The sequence below is a fragment of the Paralichthys olivaceus genome, chromosome 24, assembly GCF_024713975.1.
Source record: "Paralichthys olivaceus isolate ysfri-2021 chromosome 24, ASM2471397v2, whole genome shotgun sequence".
Lineage (NCBI taxonomy): Eukaryota > Metazoa > Chordata > Actinopteri > Pleuronectiformes > Paralichthyidae > Paralichthys > Paralichthys olivaceus.
In genome coordinates this window covers 5,607,739-5,631,273 of record NC_091116.1, presented here as the reverse complement: position 1 = coordinate 5,631,273, position 23,535 = coordinate 5,607,739, and the positions used below count along the sequence as shown (strand labels likewise).

General features: G+C 42.5%; 2 protein-coding genes across 6 annotated transcripts in view; one reads left to right on the top strand and one right to left on the bottom strand.

Moving 5' to 3' along the window:
* The window catches only part of LOC109639741 (gamma-aminobutyric acid receptor subunit beta-3-like), a 75,960-nt gene that overhangs the window by 41,120 nt on the left and 11,305 nt on the right, over positions 1-23,535 (bottom strand). The window contains exon 1 of one of the 4 annotated variants that reach the window (XM_020103358.2): positions 16,420-17,104. The exons of the other annotated variants lie outside the window; for them this stretch is intronic. Coding sequence (XP_019958917.1) covers positions 16,420-16,571 — 152 coding nt within the window. The 5' untranslated portion in view covers positions 16,572-17,104. Of the gene's footprint in view, positions 1-16,419; positions 17,105-23,535 lie in introns of those variants that run through there. 4 annotated transcript variants of the gene reach the window in all.
* On the top strand, positions 887-23,173 carry LOC109639743 (gamma-aminobutyric acid receptor subunit alpha-5-like). 2 transcript variants are annotated; one of them, XM_020103365.2, is made up of 10 exons: positions 887-1,202; positions 1,672-1,753; positions 2,333-2,457; positions 3,570-3,637; positions 4,604-4,824; positions 8,805-8,887; positions 12,004-12,147; positions 18,087-18,239; positions 18,471-18,682; positions 19,374-23,173. In XM_020103365.2, the coding sequence occupies exons 1-10, from the start codon at positions 1,187-1,189 to the stop codon at positions 19,671-19,673; spliced, it is 1,404 nt and encodes a 467-aa protein (XP_019958924.1). In that variant the 5' UTR covers positions 887-1,186; the 3' UTR covers positions 19,674-23,173. The 2 variants fall into 2 exon arrangements, with proteins under 2 accessions (XP_019958924.1, XP_069377392.1); XM_069521291.1 differs by lacking the exon at positions 887-1,202 and adding an exon at positions 1,351-1,409.

Sequence of the window (23,535 nt, the reverse complement as noted above, 5' to 3'; positions counted from 1 at the left end):
TACAAAACAGAAAAACAGCCACAAACGCTTGATAAAAAACAAAACGTTTTATAAATCCAAGATAGATCATTTATTAAATATGTCCTCACCGAGCGGAAGCATTATCGACATATATTTGACTTTTGTCATATTAACGAAAAGTAGATTGCGGCAATCATTGATACTGTTTTAATGCCTCGCTTTTATATTTGTGTTCGTAATAATTCTGTAAAGTCAACTTGAAGTAATGGATAGATGCTTAGATGAAGCAAAGAGGGCTGAAAGAAAGAGATAGAGAAATATGTAAAAGTCATGACTACAAGGAAATAAAACCACAAGTCTCAGATAAATTAAAAAATATAAACCTTATCTCTTTAAGCTATCTTCTTTCTCACCCTTTTTCTCTGCACAGCCCGACCGGTTGGGTCAGATGATGGCTGCCCACACAGAGTCTGGTTGTGGTTTCTGGAGGATTTTTATACTCCAGTAGTTGCTCATGGTGGGAACCTTGATATGTGAAGTGCCTTGAGATAATATATGATGCAATTTGGAGCTATACATATAAAATTGAATTGGATTTATCTGCGGAAACTTTAAGAGAGGGTTGCTTTTGCTTTGCAGAGACTCATTAACCAATCAAACGCATTTTTCATTGCGCCTTTAGAAGATGACGAGTACGAAGATGCACTTGAGGATGATAAAAACTAAAAAAGGTTACAACCCGTGTTTTTAAAAAAAATATTTAATCCAAAACCCCACACTTGAATTTTTTGTCTCCATCTGACCCCCTCCACCCGCATCCCCCCAGTGTGCATCCTCCTCCTCCCAACCCACCAATGGGGAGCACCTAAATTATTAGCCTCCATTGCAACATACAAGAGGGAAGGGGGTGGGGGGTAAAATCAAACATGCATATAGTGGATTGACCGATGTGGCAGCCTGTGTGATGCCGCTGCTGCTGCTGTGGGGGATGCAGGAGACGCGGTGCAGCTGAAGGCGCAAGACGGTGGAGAGGAGGAGAGGAGCAGACGGACTACTACAACACAGAGAGCGAGAGAGAGAGAGAGGGAGGGAGGTGGAGAAAGAGAAGGAGGGCAGACAACTGACGAGCCGCGGGGATTAGGTGACTGAACGCCGCCGACGGAGAGACCCCAACCAGCCTCCTTCTCGTGCAAGAAGAGCAAAAACAATCAACCATATCCTTGTGATGGATCTGCATTCAGGTACCCCCCCTCTTCTTTTTGTATAATCACACCCAGCATGGCAGATGTGGGATGTGGGGATGGAGAGAGTGGGGAAGAAAAGGTGATGGTGGAGGATAGAGGAGCAGGAGGAGGAGGAGGAGGAGGAGGGTGGCCCATGTGAATTGCAAAACGCAGCTGAAGCTGCACACGATGGGAATCACACTGCAGAGAAGAATCTCCATGTTTGTATGTCTCGTCTTCACCGGCCTTTATAGTGTTTGTGGTTTTAAGAGTTGAGCCTCATTGAGCACGAGACTGTCCCACCGCTTGATTTACTGATTCCTGTAATAGTCTGCCTGCATATGTGTGTGTGTGTGTGTGTGTGTGTGTGTGTGTGTGTGTGCAGGAAGAGTTTGTGTGTGTGAGTTATTATAAGATAGTATTTACTTCTTCCTGCTGTGGCTTTGATATTTTCTCTTTTGTCTGCATGTGGATCTGTGTCTTGCAGCTCCAAACAACAAAGTGAGCAGAATTCCAGTCATGGCAAGACTTGTGCTTTCCCTGCTGCTGCTGTGTGGATGCCAAAACAGGTAAACTAACCCAGCTCATCATGGGAAATAACATTTTACATCCTGTCTTCCATAAAGTTGCAGTAGCAGTGTGGCCACAGATTGATATTTAGCAAATGAGACTATTGGATGTTCTTATATTTTGTTTTTGCTGAGGATTCCTTTGATAGATCGCATCTCTTCTACAACACGACTTAAGTGGCTTGTCCTGATCAATAGTTTTGAGATCACATCTTCCAATCCAGATTGTGACCTTTGTGCGTCTTTGATAGAAAAAAAAAAAAAAAGTAATTTTCCTCATTTTCTCACCACAATGATTCTCCTCATCCTCCCGACACAGCGCCTCGCCTCCTGACATATTTAGAGGGGGAACTCGTTTGTTTATATTTGGATCACATGTCAAAGCCTTAATTATATCCACTGGTATTTGGAAGCAGCACTTATGTTCCATAATTAATCACAATATGCTTGTCCTTAATGCGGTGGGCTAATTAATCACAATAACTGTGTCATGTTTGACGTTCTATAGTTTAACTAATGCTAGGATGTTGTTCCTCCTCATTTCCCCTCTCTCCTCTTCTTCGTCTCCCCTTCCCATAGCCTCTGCTCGAACTCCTCGGAGGCTCAGAAGGAGGCGAGTGCCAATGACAACAGCACGGTTTTCACCAGGATCCTGGACGGGCTCCTGGATGGTTACGACAACCGGCTCCGGCCGGGGCTCGGAGGTTTGCCGGGGGACAATATTTCTCATTTTGGGGCCAAAAGCATAATTTTACATTCTAACATAAGAAAGCCACAGTCGAGCCTCCCAGCATAAGCTAACCTAACCCACTAACCCAAACTCATCTACAACCCCCTGCTGCAATTTCACGCCCTGATTCCCAGGAATAAAAAATGGAGGCACCAGGGTTAGGAATTGTACGAGCAGAGGTGTAATTTGCGCTCATGTCAGCCAAAGTGAGCGCACACACACGTCGTCAGCGTCCCTCCTGGATGGCCGTGAATACACGCAGGCTTTTCTTGTAAGCCACCGTGGTGGAGGGAGAGTAAATCAATCAAGCCATCTCCACCGCTGCCTGAATTCAGAGGGCTGGACTGTTTTATTCACATTCCTCACCCTGGCAACAAGAGATAACCTTGAGAGGTGACTGCCATTCAAGGATGGATATTTTTCTTTTAATAAATAGAGGCTATTAAATGAAATCTTTTCATTGTCGCCAGCTCTTTCTGTGAACGCACTCATTGCATTTATTCCACCGATTTCCTTTATTTCATCCTCATCATTGAGGACCGCTGGTCCCCATGTATGAAAGGTAGAAATGAGGATTTTCATTGTGAACGTCTGGCGGTGTGTTATGGTGGTAAAAAAAAGGCTGCCCTCACATCCTGGTAACGGTTGCTACCCTTGACAAGAGGGCTTATAAATACATACCAGAAAAACACTCAGGCTTTCACTCAGCGTTCAACAAGCTGCTCTCCACAGCACGACCAATCCCGGCTCGCCAGGGACACATTTATATGCATAGGGTGGATTTTGGATGGCTTCAGTCGTACTAATGACAGGAAGAAAATAATTGTACATCCTTTTCGGAAGGAAGACATTCATGGAAGGACTGATAGCACTGGTTTGTTCTGTAACTACAAACACAATGTGGGGTTTTAAATGACAGTATTGATACTGATCACTGGTTTAATTGATCCAAATGTTGTAAATCTGATCATGTAACAATTATTCAATGTGTGAGTCAAAGACGAGTGCGTATATCAGTCTTGTAAAGATGATGTCTTTTCATGGCCTCTCTTCGATCTCGCCGCCTCATGTGTTTGTCTTCAACAGAGAACGTCACCGAGATCAAGACGAATATTTTCGTCACCAGCTTCGGCCCGGTGTCTGACACGGAGATGGTGAGTTCATCCGCAGAAGAGACTGACTGAGCTGAGCAAACACACACACACATTTAAAGCCCATCCAGCCTGCTGGCAGTATGTATTCAGATTGAAAACACTCTGTATATTTACATTTCTTGAAACCAACTGTTACCTGGACGCTCTGTCACGTCCTCTGCTCTGTCTTTGAAAATGTCCCTTTTCCTTAAACTTTTTCAGTGAAAACAAATGCGGACAACTTCAGCTCCTCATCTCAGATCTAATCCAAAGTGGCCGGACAATTCCAACTTGTTCCAAATGACTCGTTCTCTTATGAACTATAAGGTTCCACTTGGATGGCAAAAAGCATTAACGCTCCTCTTTCATTAATTCTTCTATTGCACCGCTGCCGTATCCCTCGTGGTGATCAAACTTGCTACTGTCAAATAATTGACTGGAAAAAAGGTATCGACTAGGGGAGCGGGATTGATTAATGAAATGTGGCAAGAGACTGGAATAGCTCTGAGGTCCATAAAAGTGTGTATGTCACACTGCTAACAGCGTTACTCTGCGGGATGGAGCGTTGTATTTAATTCTCTTTCTTAGTGGACTTATGAAGGAATAAAGGAGAATTTACTGTAACAGCGACCACACTGCAGACTGTAAAGAAGTTAAATTAGCTTCTCAATGCACCATAACCCTAAATAAGCCTTCACAGCTCCACTTGGACAAAAATTTAGGCAATCCTATGAATCTGAGACAGAAAACAAAGCGAGAAACAGAATCCGTGACTTTACGTGCTTATTTTGAGCAAATGAACACCAGAGAAAGTGATGATCTGGAGCGCGGCACTTTAAATTGACAGCCATCTCTTGAAAAACGCTTCACTGCAAGAGGGATGAAGTGATCACAGGACAGTCAGATTGGTGAAGTTTACTGCCGTCACTGTTCTCAGGGTTATATGTGCAGGATGTTCTCTAAAACCTGAATCTGTGTTTGTCGCAGGAATACACCATCGACGTCTTCTTCCGTCAGAGCTGGAAGGACGAGCGCCTGTGCTTCAAGGGGCCCATGGAGAGGCTGCCGCTGAACAACCTGCTCGCCAGCAACATCTGGACCCCAGACACCTTCTTCCTGAACGGCAAGAAGTCGATCGCTCACAACATGACCACCCCCAACAAGCTGCTGAGGCTGAAGGACGACGGCACTTTACTTTACACGATGAGGTCAGATCATCAAGTGGTTTGTTTCAACCCAATTACAAAAACCTCGGTTCTCAAAGGCTGCTCAGAAATCTAACAGTAGAGTGAAGACAGCTTCTATGTGTGCGTCCTACAACTTCTCATTGAAGGTGGAGAAGGGACGGGGGTGAAAGGTTTCGTAAAAATAAAGAAAACAGGCCGATGAAAGAACACAGCTTGGAAACTACAGTGAGAGTGAGTCAAACTGCAGAGAAATGCTGACATCTGGTGGCGATTAGATATCATCCCATCTTTACAGTAAGTTTGAGGGTAAACACAGCAATTATTTCTTTTCAAATTCTTCTTCTCTTCTATGTCTTCTTCTAATATGTCATGACTTTGTTCCAACACATGCTGACACACATGTAAAAGCATGTTTTCAAGAAATACTGCAGAAAAGCAAGCCTCATTGTGAACTGTAGTTTTTTGGCAGTAAATTAAAAAGGAAATAGGTGAAGAAAGAACTACAGGTGGCAATAATATAAACCAAACCACTGGAATTTAAAGAAAAATGCTTGTTCATATGAAAGAAAATCAAGAAATTAGCCCGTAAAGACAGAAAAATATCAATTTGAATACTGATTAGATGTATTTTTTGGGTTTATTATTGCGAGTGCAAGCGACAGGGCTCGGTGTGACCTTTGGAGCAAAGAATTAGAATAATTCTGTGCTTATCCTCAGGAGTTACTGTAGCCGCAGGACTTAAGAGTGACTGTATCACGGATGAGAGCACTCCATCTGATAGCAGGCCCACCCACAGGGAGAATAATGCATGGTGAGGGGCAGATTATCCACCCTGACATATATACATATCCAAAGAAGTGCGTATTTATAGTCACCTCTTTGTCGCACGCACAAAACACACGCACACACTGCGGGTGTCAAGCATGTTAATCAGTTGTAGTGACGCTGAACTCTGACCTCGAGGCTTAACGAGGGAGGGATTGCATGGACGTGTGTGCATTCATTTACATATGTGGAGTTTTATGGAAATCTTTGCATGTGTTTGTATCTGAAAGGGAAGACGCGATTGTATGATTGTGTGTGTGTGTGAGTGAGAGAGAGAGAGAGAGAGAGAGAGAGAGAGAGAGAGAGAGAGAGAGAGAGAGAGAGAGAGAGAGCTTGTGCGTCCGCAAGTTAAAAATGGCTGCCACATTAGAAATGAAGCAGCAGTAGGTTGCCTTTAATCGTCTGATTGTTACAGTCCCGTGTCTGTCATTACCAGCGGAGCTTAACCACAGGCAGCATAAACACACACACTGATACACACACACAGTGATACACACACACAGTGATACACACACAGGCCATCTGGGTACTTGCAGGTTACAGCACTGGTTTCTCTTCAGGCCCATTTGCGCTGCATGTCAGTCATTCCTTGTTTTGTATTCATTCATCTATTCTCTGACTACAATAAATTCCACCTGAAATCACAATATTATCAGAATAGCGACGTCATATTACAAGAATAAATTTGTGATTTAAGGCTACAGCTCATTTCAAAGGGGGAGTATCAGACAATGAGGACTGTGGAGCATCTTGTTAAGTAATACTTTAGTATAAGTTTTAACAAATAACAAAATACTTCATCTTTTGGCATCTTTATAGAGGTTTGCACTCTCAGCGTGTTCAACATGCATCAGCACATTCTGAAAACGCATGGAACAACCATCTCAGTGTTCATTTCAAATATCACATATCTCACTATCACACACACACACTCCCTCACGTCGTGCACGGCTGTCAGTGAACGCTGCTTCTCTTTCCTGACTGAGTGTGATTGTGTTGCCGGCACGTTTGAAAGCCTTTCCTCTGCACTCGGTCTTTTACGGAGCAAATTTCTACACATTTGTCTCCATGGATAATTTATCATGACACCATGCATTCTAAATGCACACAGGGTTGATGCCGGGGCCATTACAGCCACATTCCGGATAGGCTGCAACATATACGGGTTTTATCAGCTGCTGTGAACGTCCATGATACCGCGGAGTGAGCGCATTACAACGCCATTATCATTAGGCACAGTTGGGTTGACATTCACATTCATGTTCCTGGTCGAGGCTCCACACCGGTGAGCTTTAGACACTGGAACATAAACTATGAGTTAAAGCCGGAGCTGCAGGTCTAAAAAAAACCATTGATTTTATTTATTACAACTTATAGAGGAGGTGATGTTTGCATCTGTGTTTCTATGTTAGTGAGCAGGATTATGCAAAAACTACTGATCCTACTTGCATGATATTTTTTGTGGAGGAGTGGGGCATGACCCGAAGAAGAATCCAATAAAAAGAGGTACTGCTCTCTACTGAGTCCTATCGTTGTTAGTGAGTTCATCCATCGTGTCGTCCAAGTCCTCCACTTTTCTGCAAGGTCAGGCAAATGGGAAACTTTTAGATTTCCCATTGGTGTGACGGCCCAAATGCTGGAGTCACCCTTGTGGTGTTACGAGTTCCAACCCAATACTGGCTGTATGGAATCATGGGAATTATTCCAATCTGCTGCTTTCCCCCAATATTACTTCAACAGTGACGGTCCTGTTTGGGCAAGGCCACATGAATAATCAGAAGATGCTCCACCGGCTACATTCTCAGACATTTATCCCAAAGACCTTTCTTCCTTTCCCTCCGTGCACAATCCTTCCGCTGTTTTCCACACAATGACACAAATGAATAATCCTGCACTGATGTGGAAAGCAAGCTGAGCCCCCCCCACAAAAAAAAACAGTGGTGTCTATAGGCTGCCACTTTGTTCTGCTTGGCTCCCCTGTGTGATGTAATTGGGGGAAACCTCCTGCAGCAGATACTGATACTGTACGTGCAGGAGGTTTTGGAGCATAAAAAGGAAAAACTTGTCCCGAGAGGATTTTGCCGCATCTTGACGACACAGTTGCCATGAAGATTATAATTTACCTTAAACTCCTGTAACTAATGTGGGACGTTGAAGCAGAAAAAAAGCCAATGCACAAGAAATCTGAAATGTAAACAAATCCATGTTTTGATGCACTTGTTTCCAAACCATTCAATTTCCCATTAAGTTCAGTGAATTCACATCTGTCTTATTATTTATCATCACGGTGGGATTTGATTCAGAATAGGTTGAGGATGATCTGTGTATTTTACGCCTGGGTTGTTGAATATGATGATTCTAAACCGAGAGGTGGCGTGATGGCAGCTAAAACGATTAAGTGACACAAAATGAAATGAAAAAGATTATTGAAGGAGAAAACTGATTTAAACAGGACTTGTAAGGTTCATTGAGAAAAAAACTCTCTCCACCTGTTTTATGGAGAGACGCAGTCACTGTGTGGCCACCAGGTGGTAGTGTTGCCACTGGAATCTAAGTGGAACGGACATGAACCATTTTACTATTTTGGGGGGCGGGTATCACTGAATGGCACCATTTATAATGCACTAATAATCTTTGACTAATCGCCTCATTAGCAATCAATTAATAATTGACTTATTCTTCAATTAAAAACAAGAGCTTCTTAGAAATTAGTCGATTTAAATAAATATAAATAAATAAATCTATTGGAGAAGTCTCCTGGATTATCAAGCAAAGCTGGAGCAGGATTTTCCACAACCTGGCAACCCAAACATCATTCTTAATAAAGTATTATAGTTCATCTAGAATTTATGAATGATTACATTTCCATAATCTGGATTTTAAATCTGCCTCCGATCCCACCTCTGTCTTCTGCTTTGTGTTCTTCTTTCTACAGGGTTGTTTAATAATTATTATTGTAAAAACACTCAAGTCACAACCCTCCTACTAATTGCGTTTGCTCCCCTGTAATTTTAGCGAGACTGCAATTATAGCTGTTCCTGTAATTGTGCAGAGCCCTGAATCAGAGGTCTAACGTGCTAAGGGAATGTTTAAAGTTTGAACAGAGAGACAAAGACAATTCAAAATGAGACACTGGATTAGATTGTTAATGGATGTGTTGTGTTGTTTTGTCTTAGACTGACCATATCAGCAGAATGCCCCATGCAGCTGGAGGATTTCCCCATGGACGCACACGCCTGCCCTCTCAAGTTTGGCAGCTGTAAGTAAAATCTATTTTTAAATGTACTTTGTCCTTTAAAATATACTAATCCCAGCTATTATCCTGCACTGTGCAACGCAGTCAAATCTAGATTTAGAGAACACAAACAGCAATAATGTTTAATTAATGCATGTGGATCGCTGTGTTTGCAAATGATTCACGATTGCAACTTTTAAGGCAAGACTGTGCAAGTTCTCCTGAACAACAAACCACCGAGGCCACCACTTGTTTCTGACCAAATTAACCAAGTTATTGCAATAAATAACAGAGGTTAAAGCACATCCGGTCTTAAATAAAGAATTCAAGAGATTACACGGGTAGGATGACGATGTTATATTATGGTTGACTCTAAGGTCTTCCCTCGGAACAACCACTAAAAGCATAGCAAGCACAAGAGAGAGAAGAGAAGATTACGGTTTTCCCCAATGCCTTCTTAACAGGATGGCTTGAGTGTGTGTCCTACCAGCGAGGACCTGTTTAGAAACTTGAGTGTCCATGGGGGTATTTAAAGACTGATCTGGCCAAAGGCCACACCTTGGGAGCCTCTTGGGCTAAAAGGATGAGGCTCTTATCTGCAGATTTCAGTGAGACGCAGTCCAACCACATTTACTATGCAAGAGAAGCACATTTGACTACAATCCAATTATGTTGTAAGGAGCTGCTGGGCCTTCCCATGGCAAACGCTGATCTAATCGCCTCGGTGCGATGCCATGCAGGTGAGAGGTGTAAGTGTATAATGGGAATAATGTGTTAATGGCAACACTGTTTTTGAACAAGGTCATGAATCCCAGAGTGTGGGAGATCTCTGCTTTCATTTGTTTGAGTTTTTTCCTGAAGCGCTGACACTCGCTGACCTTGTGGTCTGACCTGACCACCTCCTGATTTGGCCTTTATCCTCAGGGAGCCTCACGCTATGCTGCAGGTTTACACACAGAGCCACTACTGCAGTGCTAGACCTTCACTGTGGATGTGAAATCCATCTGCTGTTCAAGAAGAGCCACCAAATCTCTCACTTTTCCTTTCATTAAGAAAAAAAGGTTGAAAGTTTTCAACCTATAACCATAAATCCAGTATCGTGTTCTATTTGAACTGTTATTAAACATTTATTTACAGACTTTAGTGCACAAATCTATACATCTCTTGTTTTTCTAGGTTTCTGTTTTTCCAATTTTATTTCATTCTAAAATAATTATAAAATTAACTCATATTTTAATTGATTTAAATATGTAGGAACATTTAAAAGCGGCTGAGCTAAAGCTAATTCCATTCAGCCTCAGCAGTGATTTAGCAATTTACTGTAATTTAAGTTTATATTCTGGTACTTGAACCACAAGGTGAAGCGACTAACTGTTGATGTGTCAGACAAAGCAACAGTAAAAGGCCACCTCACGTTATCCTCACCTCATGTTTACGTTCTGTCGCTGTTGCACTGAAACCAGTTATGGCTTCGTGCTTAGCTGGAGTTTGTGCTAAATGCAAAAGAGAAGTACATGGGAAATAATATCCATAACCAGATCAACACACGCTGGGTTAGTCAGCTGCCTCCGCCTCCTCTTTGGCGTGATTTGATTGGGAGAGGTCATGCAGCAACAGAGGCACCAGCCAATCAAATTGTGTTTAATTAAATAGACGCAGTTGCCTAACATCAGCGGGAGATCAGGAAAAGCTGATAAATGTCATATGGCTTTTGGGAAGACACTGAAATTGGCACCTATATTTTGTTTAAGGTATTTCTGCTTATAGTTTTCCCTTTATTGATCCCCAATAAATTACATCTCTCACAACAATGACATCTCTCCCACACCTAAAGAAAATCTCCCTGTGAGAGTGAGCTGATATTGGCCGACTTGCAGCCTCATACAGGAGGCGGGAGCTGCAGAGCATTAGTGGGAACTGTGGAAAAGTTGGCACAGGTGCAGCCTCTCGCCTGCCAAAGTCAAAGCTCCTGTGCATAATGAAATTCACCAATAATCCCTTATCCCAAACTACCCTCCAATTAAGGTCCTGGCCTTTGGCCTGACAGAGGCCGAATTTAAACACAACGTATATCGTACAGCAGCATCAGCTGCCAAGTGAGCGCCCAGAGTGGAAACACTCACGTCAGGCTGATATCTGCTGACCAGAAACAATGCAAGAGTTTGTTCTGTGATCAGTCAGCAAAATATTTAAATATTTTGAACTCCTGTGTTTTATACCGAGATACTTTTTGTCTTAAGACACATATCATCATCAAATACATACTGATTGCACAACCATCCGCATTTATAGTTAAACCTGTCAATAAAGTGAGATCAGTCCTGGAACATGCATGCAAACACGCTTTCAAAATAACATATATATGAACATAGTCTTTACTATTATTTATAGTAAAGACTACACTTTATTTATATAGCACTACTTTTAATGAAGTTAAAAAGTCCTCAACAGAATTCAAATTATAAAACTGAGTCGATTTTTAAAACGTCTGTGTCACCTTAACCATTAAAAGGCAGATAAAGAGACTGACACACTGGTTCACCAATGCCACAGGCATCAGGGCTTTCTGTTCCTGGATCAGTGAGAAACACTTGCATGTGACAGACAAGTCAAGATTTAAAACATTTACTGGGATGAGAGATCGATGTCCGGTGTTTGTGCAGGATTCAACATGAATAATGAAAAATCAGGGCGCAGAGTGTGTGCACAGATTTTCATCACAAGTGTGATGCAACACATTACGGTTAATCTGACTCAGTCTGGTTGCTGCTGACAGTGGAGATCACCTCTGACCCACAAGTGTGGTTTAAACAAAAATACACTCAAATATCCGCCCACACACACGTATACAGACATGCAAGCAAAAATCTGTTTTTGGCATGAAGCCTGTGGTGTAATCAAAAACTACTAGATAAACTAGTGCATCAACACAACCTCATAAACACACAGCAGCACATTGACAGCTGCACAGAAAATGATGGAAGACTGGTTGAAATGGCCTCTGATGTGTTTCTAATCTGCTCTGAGTGAAAGAAAATTGTTGTTGGAATGCTTCATATGCATTTTGAATTAGAAATGAACAGGCTAAAGACTAAATGCACAAATGAATTTCAACTAATCCTCCTCTCTGCCTCTCTCAGATGCCTATCCAGTGTCAGAGGTGGTCTACACTTGGACTACAGGAGCTGCAAAGTCTGTGGTGGTGGCAGAGGACGGCTCCAGGCTCAACCAGTACCATCTCATTGGGCAGACTGCCGGCACAGAGGACATACACACAAGCAGAGGTGTGTGCAAGTGTCTATAACTGATACAAGCAAATAAAGACAAGCCTATAGTTATAATGGTACTGTAAATTATAGGTAGTAGCGCTAAATTCCAGAAAAAAACGTCTTACTACAAGAATTAAGTTGAAATATTAAGAGAAACAAGCGTACGTCAAAATCCTGTTGAATATCACGCAGATCGACAACTTCAACTGCTACCAAACATTTCCTCCAAGTCTGTGAACTTCTTTCTCCTGATACTTCTGATAATGTGGACCTGATGAGTATCCGTGATATGGTCCCTCACAAATGACACGCAGCTTTCTATTGTAAGTGGCTCTAATACTGTGTCATGGTATTGAAATAGTACTAACAGTAATGAAGTAGTAGTTATAGTAGTGCTGCAATAAGAGCAGGGACATCTGCAGCTGCTGTAGCACTTTGGCCTAAAAACAAATTCCCACAGGGACAATAAAGTATATTTGATTTGATTTAAGTAAAACAATAGCACAATAGTAAATCTTAGTCCCGAAGGACGGAGCTTTTGATCATTTCCAAAATGTGATGCTGGAGAAATAAAGAAATAAATAGCTGACAAGTGCCAGTGACAGAATTCAAACAGAAAGCTACAGTATGAAATAAACTGGAGCAGAGAAATACACTCTGCTATTTGTACTCATGTCTAAGTAACTGATGAAGCTGCTGTACATCTTTACCAGAAACTAATACGCTGTGAAGCAGAAAAGTACTGACAGACTACAAGCAGTGTTGTTAGTTTTGAACTTTTTATGGGTTTGGTTGTCATCAGAAAGTTTTTTGAACATGATTCCAGTTAATTCACACAAATATCAAGAATAATTACTCAAGTATAAGGATCATATTTTCTCATACTTTGCTGATTTTCACTGTATCAAATTAAGTGTTATCGTCCCACAGTCATCTCCCTGACAACGTTTTCAGATCTCTGGTTTCAGTACTGGTTTTGCAGGTTAAAGATAGAGTCACAACAGACTCCTGTTCATTTAGAAAAGCTGGACTCAGCTGCAGTACAAAGGGGGCCTATTTGTTGCTATCACTTTTTAATTAACCAAAAAAACAATTATTTCACCAAACTATTCATCACTTTTCTTATATATGAGACATTTCATACTTTACGCAGTGCATGATAAGTTTAATACCAAATAACGTGATGTAACTAATTCTAGATTAGAAAAGATCAACTCTGTGTGGAGAGATGGGCGTGCGAGGCCCAGAGTAAATGTGGGAAACATTATCAGGAGATCAGAGTCAATGAGTGGAGCCGAGTGGAGGAGAGTAGCCTATCCCTCACACAACCAGCTGTCTACAGGCCCGGACAGCTCTGTCAAACAACACTTATCCCTGCATGAGCCCACGTGCACGCGCTCACACACACACCAACACACACACACTGAGCCGGCGAGAGACCTGAGACCTCGGGTTAATCCTCCATCCAACCACCCATCAGCTTTTGCATAAGAAGATGACATCACAGATCAGCGAGGGATTGGTTGGTCGGCTGTCCCTGTGTGTGTCTCGGTGTTTGTGGATGTATGCTCGTGTACATTTATCTTCATGAGGACGAGTGTCGTCACGATGGCGGTTAAAAACCAGACAAAGTGGTGGATTCAGGGTGCGAGTTAGTTTTAAAGACGAGCGTCAAATAAAGACAGGTTCATTTTACATGATGTGACAGGGTTCTTATTAAACAAAAAGGAAATAAATAACAGTTTACAATTAAAACTTAAAATGCAACAGAGGTCTTTACAAAGATGAGAGAAGAAATGTGTGTGTTGGAATTGGACAGCGCTGCTTTGACACGTGGGGGTTGGGGGTGGGGGCGTTGAAAGGCATCTGCTTAATACTCTTATGTAAAACGGAACTGTATTACACTTCGCTCCAGTTTCGAGCAGAATCATTATTAAAAGTGTGGATTCCCCCCCCCCCCGTTTTTTATTTATTTATTTGTTTTATTCATGCACCACAACAGAAAAACCTCGGCTGGCTGACACGGGGGTTGAAGCCGAGGGTGACTGGGTTCGTTTGGTTGACGTTCGGTGACGGCAGGTTTGTTGACTAGTTTGCAGTCAGGTGATAAAAGACTGACAGAAAGACACATTAATATTTTAACCTAAGTGCTATAATGTTAAACACAATGCTGCCTTTGCTGGAATAAATGATATATATTTTTTATTTAAATGTGTTTAAACTATACTGTGATAAAAGCTGCCCTTTTTTATTTTAAACAAAGTCATGTAACACATTGCGTGTATCCCTACGTTCGCACAAATGTGTTGAACATATTTTCTTCATCTCCATTTGTTTGCATGCATATCTGTCTTTATGGCAGATGCATATTATCGCTATCTACTCTTTAAAATTGACTATTTTCCATTTTGGCTTAAGCACTTTCTATTTGTCCTTTTTGTCAAGTTCCATTGCAAATATTAAGAGCAGCACCGTTGCCTCACAGCAAGGAGGTTGTTGGTTCGAATCCTGGTTTCCCACAGTCCAAAGACATGCAGACTGGGGTTAGGTTAATCAGAGACTGTAAATTGACCACATATGTTATTTGTCTCTGTATGTTGGCTGTGTGATTTGCTGGCAACCTGTCCCGGGTATGTCCCACCTCTCGCCCAATGTCAGCTGGGATTGGCTCCGGCTCCCCCCACGACCCTTGAAGAATTAGATGGAGGCCTAAAGATAATGGATGGATGATGGCGATGCCTCAAAGTCAAAAGCTAAAAAGCCAAGTTCTACAAAATTAATGTTATCATTCTACCATCTTGTTTAAACGTCACCAACCAACTACTACTTCCTTCTCATGTGAGCCCAGACCGGGCATAAATAACACGTTATCCTCTCTTGAGTATCATTTCTTGTCTCTGTACAGAAATCCATCATATACATTGTTTAAATTATCCGAGGGCAATTTGGTATTTATTCTATTCTATCCGTTTACTTCCACCTGGTGTTCGGACTATTCCAGAAACTGCTGAATATTATCTGAGAATTCCATTAAACTGTTGCACTAAAGGCAGCGAACCATCACTCATGCAGCTCAAAGCTTGTGTCTGGAAAACATCCAAATCAGGGGTGGAGATTTCTGATGAGTTTCAGCTCAGGGGGGTCACATTGGGTCCAGTAGGTTAATTTACTTCCTGAACGTCTTTGACTCTCTTGCTTATCACAGTCACACACAAAATATTTTATGCCAGAACAACACAATGCGGTTTGTTGTTTATATTTAAATGCTTGAAATGGGATATTTGCCGCTTGGATGCAGACAAGAGCTACAGGAGGTGTAGTCACACAAATGTAGACATATTCCACCTCTGACTTTTCATGCCAACATCATCACAACCTGAAGCCATGTTTTACAACTTTACCCACAACTCCTGACAGTTGTGTTGGTTGCATGTTCCTGAAGACCCTGTATTTTTCAAATGTAAGTTATATTAAGTTTCAAGATGATCCAAGAGGTAAAAGCTATATTATCCAGGGGTGTCAATCATCGCAGGGCCTCCCACGGATAATAAAGATGTTTATATTAAGGACAATAAATGAAAACCAAAGTAGGAGGAGTCGGTGTGAAGCCGGGAGGTTTGTCTTGGCTCTGATAAAAAGCGAGACAGAAGTGAGCTGTCACTTGCAGTTATCTGTCGTTCCCCTGCTTGATTAAAAGAAGTCAGACGGTCGCCTGCTGTTTTATTGGGTCTAGACAAAGTAATGAAGCAGCTTGTAAATCTGAAATTCAAAACAGCAGCCAATTAAAGATCGTCAGGCCTTTGTTGTACTGCTAGCAACTGGCTCAGGAAACAGGGCCTCAACAACAACAACGTAGTCCATCTTTGCCTCTTCCATGGATTCAATCTGTTTTGATGCTGGATGATAATGGACATATATCATAAAACCTCATGCATGGAGGCAGATCGCACAAAGTGTTGGATGGCTGCGATGTTAGCACATGTAATCTTTGACCTCACTCCCATTTGAGGCTGTGAAGGAGGAGATTAGTCCACAAGTTTTTAAAGACATGACTTGCTCTGGCTCAGACAGTGTGTTTCCTAAAATAACTGTTTGACTCTTAAAGTAGGCGAGGCGTAGTACAGTCTGTTCGAGGGGGCTTGTCGGACTTGGTGAGTTATTATTTTGCAACTCATCGAAGACACCGTAGCTCATTTTCCGGAGGACAATCATTCATATAGACGTCATAGTTCAGGCCAATAAGCGTTGACATTAAAAGGCAAAAACTGTCCGTTACTCCCTACTCACCAGTTGACCAGCATGGCAGCATTATTCCCCGACATAAACGGAAGTTCCCCTTGGACGTTGTGAAATACAAATCCTTGGGAGAAAAGCAGTAAGATCCACCAGGGCAACATGGTCCTCCTCATTCCTTCGCCCCCAGTCCTGTCGGGATCCATTCATCAAAGGCAAAGTTGACCCTGGGGTGTCCCAGGTTGGCAGCGCCTGGAAGTGTCCGGGATGTCGATGGGGTGGCTGAGAGCCAGGCGGCCTGGAGTCATGAGGGCGTCAGAGGGCCCAGGTGATGGGGTCGCAGTAAGAGCTAATGGTGTCTGGGATCTCCTGATCCAGGCATGGCAGTGGCTGCTGGTGCTTGGGTATATTGTCCGTCCTCGGCAGGGAGTGCCTGCAAATCAAGTTTCCCTCACTCTCAAGCGGCCGCCAGTCGATGCCCACAGAGCATTTTCTTCTTCCCTTCGCACACCAGCCAATCCCAACAAGAATCTTTGATCATAACTCCACTAACAGCTGCCAAGTGACAGGAAAACAACATGAAAAGGAAATGTCCACACGGTCAACCCCCCCCTCCATCCCACCGGTGATCAGCAGCAGTGTCCCTCTCTCCGTGGCTTCCAGTGCGTGTTGAGGTGTCAGCAGTTAGGAATCAGTGTTCATGAGTGTTTCAGTGTGTGTGTGTGTGTGTGTGTGCGTGTCTCCATGCCTGGATTGGCAGGGCGGAGTAGGCGGGGCTTAGGATCCCAGGACAGGAAGGCTCACCCCCCTCCTCCTCCCTCATCCCATCCCCTTTACTCCCTCTCTTTCCCTCACTGATGGCAGGATGCAGATTGTAACCAGGGATTAGGGAGGTTCAAAAATCCGATTTTGCCCAGAGAAAGCCTTGTGTATTACTCTGTGTGTGTGTGTGTGTGTGTGTGTGTGTGTGTGTGTGAGGGAGAGATAGAGAGGAAGAGAGAGCTTGTGTACATGTGCTCTGGTGTGTGGAGCACAGTCATTGGATTTTTCATAGTTTACCACCGCTCACGGTCACAAACTGCTGCTGGCGAGAGGATTTTTTAAAGCCTCAAATGCAATCTTCACTTGTTTAACTGAATATTGTGTCCCCTGTCTTTCTCTCCATCTCTCTCTCTCTCTCTCTCTGTCTCTGGGTTTAACTCCTCCTGCCATCGCTCCATTGTTGAATCGCAGACATTAACAGCATAACAATAATAATCTATTGTCAAGTTCTGCAATAATTGATACCACTTTGCAATCGTTTTTTCAGTTTAATAATGGATTTGAATATGAAATGTTCTCTTTATCCCAGCTCCACTTTTTGAATGTCCCACCTCCACTGCTTCCGACACCTCTGATTACTTCATTACTGAAAATTACAGGAGGGGGTTGATGGTTCTACATTAACTGGGGTAGAAGCTTGATCAGACTTTATGGCTACTTCTGTGCCTGCTTTATTTGGTGATTGGTTTATGTTGTCCTGTGAGTTCAAACAATTATCTTTCTGAGTTTCAACAGGATCAAATCACACTTTAAGATTCACTCTGCATACAAACAATATTTTCTTGACTGTGGTTTAGCTCAAAGCACATATCTCCATCATTAGGAGACATCTAACGTCTTGCATTGTTTATTGTCCCTGTGTAACTTTATATCTCTGTTATGTCCTTGTCTCCCCTCAGGACAGTACACAGTGATGATGGCCCACTTTTACCTTAAGAGGAAGATTGGCTATTTTGTCATCCAGACGTATATGCCCTGTTTCATGACAGTAATTCTGTCCCAAGTGTCGTTTTGGCTAAACCGAGAATCGGTTCCTGCGAGGACTGTCTTTGGTGAGTGAGGATGTGTATTTACTTATTCTGTTAAAAAACGTTTTATTTATCAGTGTAATATTGCTGCCATGCACATTCACACCAGGGAGAATAATAAGTGAGCAGCAGCACTGCAATAGATGGCAGTTATTAAGAGTTATTAAAGTTTTCTCTTTTGCAAAGTGAGGAGGGACAGTTTCCTGATGGCTTGTATAAACTCAATTTCAACCACGACCTTTTGTTTGCACCCAGGGGTGACCACTGTGCTGACCATGACCACCCTCAGCATCAGCGCCAGGAACTCACTCCCCAAAGTGGCCTACGCTACAGCCATGGACTGGTTCATTGCCGTCTGCTACGCGTTCGTCTTCTCTGCCCTCATCGAGTTCGCCACAGTGAACTACTTCACTAAGAGGAGCTGGGCCTGGGACGGCAAGAAGGCTCTGGAAGCACATCACCCTAAGGTACAGCGTGTGGGCAAGAAGTTACACATTTCTAAGAGAATATTTTATTTCCACACATGTCAGCTAGGCAGTGAGTGCTGAGTCTACTTTAGCGGACCATGTCACTGGTTTCATCACCGTCAACCACTTTCCTACGGATACTGTATTCTACCTTTCAAACTGAGTATGACTTTATCGTCATTTTGTAAGTGGTGTGTTTGATATTTCACATTAATCTTCTCCACAGAATTCAAACAAATGACAAATAAGTTATTCACACTGAAAACTATGAGCAGATTGATTTTCCAGCTACCAGGATATTTATACCACGTCACAGCTGTGATTGTCATACAAGCTCCTTGTTTAAATTTAACTGGAGATCCACAGGAAATTTGACGAGCATCCGTCAGCAGCTGCACTAAACTTATACCTGCATATTGAAATCATCATGAATAAAAATCCGACTGCCAGACCACCAGCGGGAGTCCTGCTGCTCCCTCAGTGAAATTCAATTACACTCAGCAGCCCAAATTTCACCAGAACGTTTTGCCAGAAATGTCTGAGCTCAGTAGAGTCGCTAATCATTCCAGACAGAATGAAACAAATTGATTATCTCAGGTCAGAAACTCTGGTAATGAGCAGAGACAAACAACATGGCAACAGGTCTAATTCATCACTAACCCTCTGCTCCATGGAATGTGTCTCGCTGCAGAAACGAGATCCCATGGTGCTGTCCAAAAAGCCCAACAACGTTTGCTTGGCCGGCGTGAACTACACCCCCAACCTCACCAAGGACGTGTCCATCTCCACCATCTCCAACACGACGTCGGTGCAGCTCCGAGCCGCTGAGACCAGGATGGTGGACCCCAAGAAGACCTACAACAGCGTCAGCAAGATCGACAAGATGTCGCGGATAGTGTTCCCCGTCCTGTTTGGAACCTTCAACCTCGTCTACTGGGCCACGTATCTCAACAGAGAACCAGTGGTGAAAGGAGTTGTCACCTCAACGTAATCTTTTTTCTTTTCGGAGACAGAGAAGTTTGTGCGGGGGGGGGGAGTTCGAGCCTAATTGGAGAGTGGGTGGACTAAAAGGAAAGGAGTTGCTTGAAGGTCTTTGCCCTAGACAAAAAAACAAAACAAATATCTGCTCTTGAAGAACAACAACTATACTCAACTATCCATTTCAAGCACTTTGAATGGACGCAAGGCTGCGACAGAATCCTTGTTATTCGTGGCCTAAAAAAAAACTGCTCGATCACAAAGAAACTCATTTTAAGATGAGAGAGCGGGTGCTTTGCTTTTTCCTTTTGCTTTATCCTGCTGCAGTTTGCATGACGCTCTCCTCAATAAAATAAACCAAGGACTCCTCTTTGCCTCTTTGTGTTGAATGCCGATGTATATGTCAATCATTGCTTCGAGTATGAGAGCACACGTAAGCATTCTGAGAAACTTTGCCTACATCGAAACGCGTCATATTCTTACCATGGAGGCTTGAAATACATCGAGCTCATGCTGTGAAAAAACTTGAGAGCAAAATGCATTTGAATTTGAAAACTGGACTCAATTCCACTCTTGTGTGGAAGAAACATCTCTTGAGATTAATGCTGCAAGTGCATTAATAATTTAATTTCATGTCGTCTTTCTAAAGAAGAAACTTTGCTTCTTCTTTTTTTTGCTTCTATTGCAGCGAGTGTGTCTCTTTGTACGTCTTTACTTGAAGATTCAGAAGCCTACTGCTGCATGCCTGGTTTCCCAAAAGCATTGGCAGATGAAGTCTGTATGAAAAGAAAAAGAAGGTGGAAAAAAAATATGTACATGGAAGATTTTCATTGCTAATGAAGAAGCACTTCATCCATGAAGAATAAAAAAAAACATCATTTAGGGCAGAGAGACTATTAGAAACCCGTCTCTGGCCCACTTACACTGGGTGACTGGGTGGCTGTGGATGGTGGGATCAGACAAATTTAGGACCGGATACGTTCTGTGACTGAATTTTCAGTCTGGGTCACTCAGCGAGGAAACTAATATTCACAGCTGAGAAACCAATGCTCCAGTACGTCACATACAAATCAGCACAGCGAGTTCGGAGCCTCAGTCAGAGAGGAAACCAGGATTCAAGCTGCTATTTAGTCGAGCGTCCAGGCTGCTGACGTGTCCGGCAAAACACGGCAACACGAACAGCTCCAGCAGCACTTAGACAGACTTATTATGACAAGTCTCAGGGCCACGTAAAGGAAGAAGAAAAATCGGAGATTAGTCATTACATTACGAGAATAAGGCTGAAATTTAGGGGAACAAGAGAGGGAAGATCAAAAAATCAACCTGGTGCCTGTGTCTGTTTAAAATAAAGAAAATGCTTTTCCTCTGGAACAATTTAATGAGCAACAATTAGGCAACAAAATCTAAATCAGAACAACAAAGCTCTAGGTTCAGAAGACTTATTTCAAAGCCCAGGTTCCACCAGAAAGTCGCAGAGCGCAATTATCGAATGGATGATTATCAGTAATTATTTTGGATGGTCCCACACATGCGAACCAATATAAAAAAATTGTGGATGGAATTTAAGTGTAAAAAGATTTTGGGAAACTAGGCCGAGTATCACGGAGAATCATGTAAATAGACTTTTTATTTTTACCTTTGCGTTTTATGCCCTTAGAAGAAGAAAAAAGTAAAAGTCTAATACTGACTTTCAATTTATCCAGTGTTTTGTCTCTTTTCTTAATGTTTCTGTGAACATGTGTTAGACTCTTTTCTTCTTGTTGCTTCTAGAGCAGCTTACATCTGACCCAACTTGGCTTTTAATGTTTTAAAATTGAATCGGATTTTCATGTATTTATTTCTGCGTTGATCGAATTAAAGCGGAAGCAAATGAGCACACACATGACGGCATCATGGCTGGAGCCCACTGTAGCACAGCGCGTTGGACTGTGGTGAGACACACTCAGGAACTAAAGGACTTTCAGCAGAAGAGTTGCCTCAGAGTCACTGCGTCTTTAATCACATGGATTTTGAACAGTGCGGTTCACCCGTCACCTGCTGCTTTAGGAGGCTCGGTGAAAAACCATGTAAATAAAGATGATCAGCTGCTATTGTACCTGCTTTGCTTTATGAAATCAAGACCTTGAGTAATTATATTTAACGTATCAGTTTTAAAACTCTTTCCAAAGATGTTTAATTTGTGTGCCATGATATCCTGTAGTGTTTTGTGCTGGTTTGGGTCGATGTTGAATCCGACATTATAAATCTAAAATGTTGCTGTGTTTCAAATGCTCTGTGGCTGTTTACCAATGTGTTTCAGAGCTTATTAAAGCACAGCAGCCGAGGACTACAGCCGAGGTCAGAGGACGGCCAATGAAATGCAGTCGAAAAGCGTCCTATACATCTATTTGTCAAGGGTTACCATGGCAGCCAGGTACAAATGAACAGCCCTTTCCCCGGTAACAACCTCCAGCCTCTGAGTTTGTTCCTGCTCTCCCTGTTTGTGACTCTGCTGCTTTGTCGAGTCAGAGTGACCTTTTCTTATTTTTCCTGCAGAGTCCCTCAGATATCTTTGGATCATTTGTCTCCTCTGGGCCGAACGGCTCCAGTGCTGCTTTACTAAGCCTTATTTTGAGTTAGGTTACCAAATGAAAAGAAACTTTTAGAAGCGAGTTTGGTCCCTAATAATGTAAAAGGTCCGTCAGTTAGCGAGAGAGATTCATGTTTCCTGAAGGAAGTGTGGCTCAAACATTTTCCTGACTCCAAGTATGGTGCATGATAAAATGGGAAAAGGCATAAAGGGACATTTTCAAAACTGTCTCTCTATCTCTTTTCAATCATACGCTTAATTTCACCACAGGTCAGATCTTCATTGTGCAGAATGCTGTCGATACATACAGAAGAAGAAATGAATGCCCTTATCTTTCCATCTATCCCTTTATCCAACCCTCTCTCCTCTATCGCCAGCCAAGGAGCGATTGCCCCTCCCTCCTTCCCTCCGCCACTGTGACAGACTCATCTGCCATACATCTGTTAGAAAAGGGATTTAGTGACGCTTAAGTTGCTTTCACCCGTTCAGGGGGGCCCCCTTACAGCAAACTCCAATTTAAGCCCCGACTGGCCCAGCCGATGACAAATGCTTGTTTTTCTCCACGCAGCGTCTGGACAGATGTGGCTGGTGCATGCTGGGAACAAATTTAGGATTCATTATATGTACTTTATCCTCAGCGAGCGCATGGGCGGTGAAGCAGACTGAAGTTTTGAACTTAGGTCTCTCGACTAGGGAATGTACTGCACAAGCGGCCGTCAGCTTAAGGAGACTCAGTGTGCCAGGAGCCATTACTCATGAGATCTTCATTGTTTTGAGCATCAGTGAAACACTTTTGTTTTGGAGGAGACCTTAAACTGAGACCTTTGCCTTCATAGGTGGGATTAAAAAAAGTCTCACTTACATTTATTCTTTGTTTTTATGTATTGTATTTGTTTTATGTGATATACTTAAACTGATCAAATAAAAATGATGAACTGCTGGGATTCAGGGATTTTTTTTTCTAAACCTGGAGCAACGCTGCTGCTGTATTCTGCAGAATCATAAACTATACTAGTATAGCTGCTAATATAAGGAGGAAAATTGCCAACATTATTGTATCAATGTAATTCCCAAGTGATATTTATATTTTATTTTATAAGTGCTTTATAAAAATAGCTGAATACATAAATAGAGTCCGTAGGCTCCCATTCCAGTGATCACACATCTGGGTGAAATCTTTTTTGGTCTATTTTTGCTCTCATGAAGACAGTTACTTTCTCCAGGACAGACTGATGCAACAAAGCAACTTCACATGCAGGCGGGTGGTCTTTGTTTTACATGTCATCCATGACAGGACTTTTTTTTT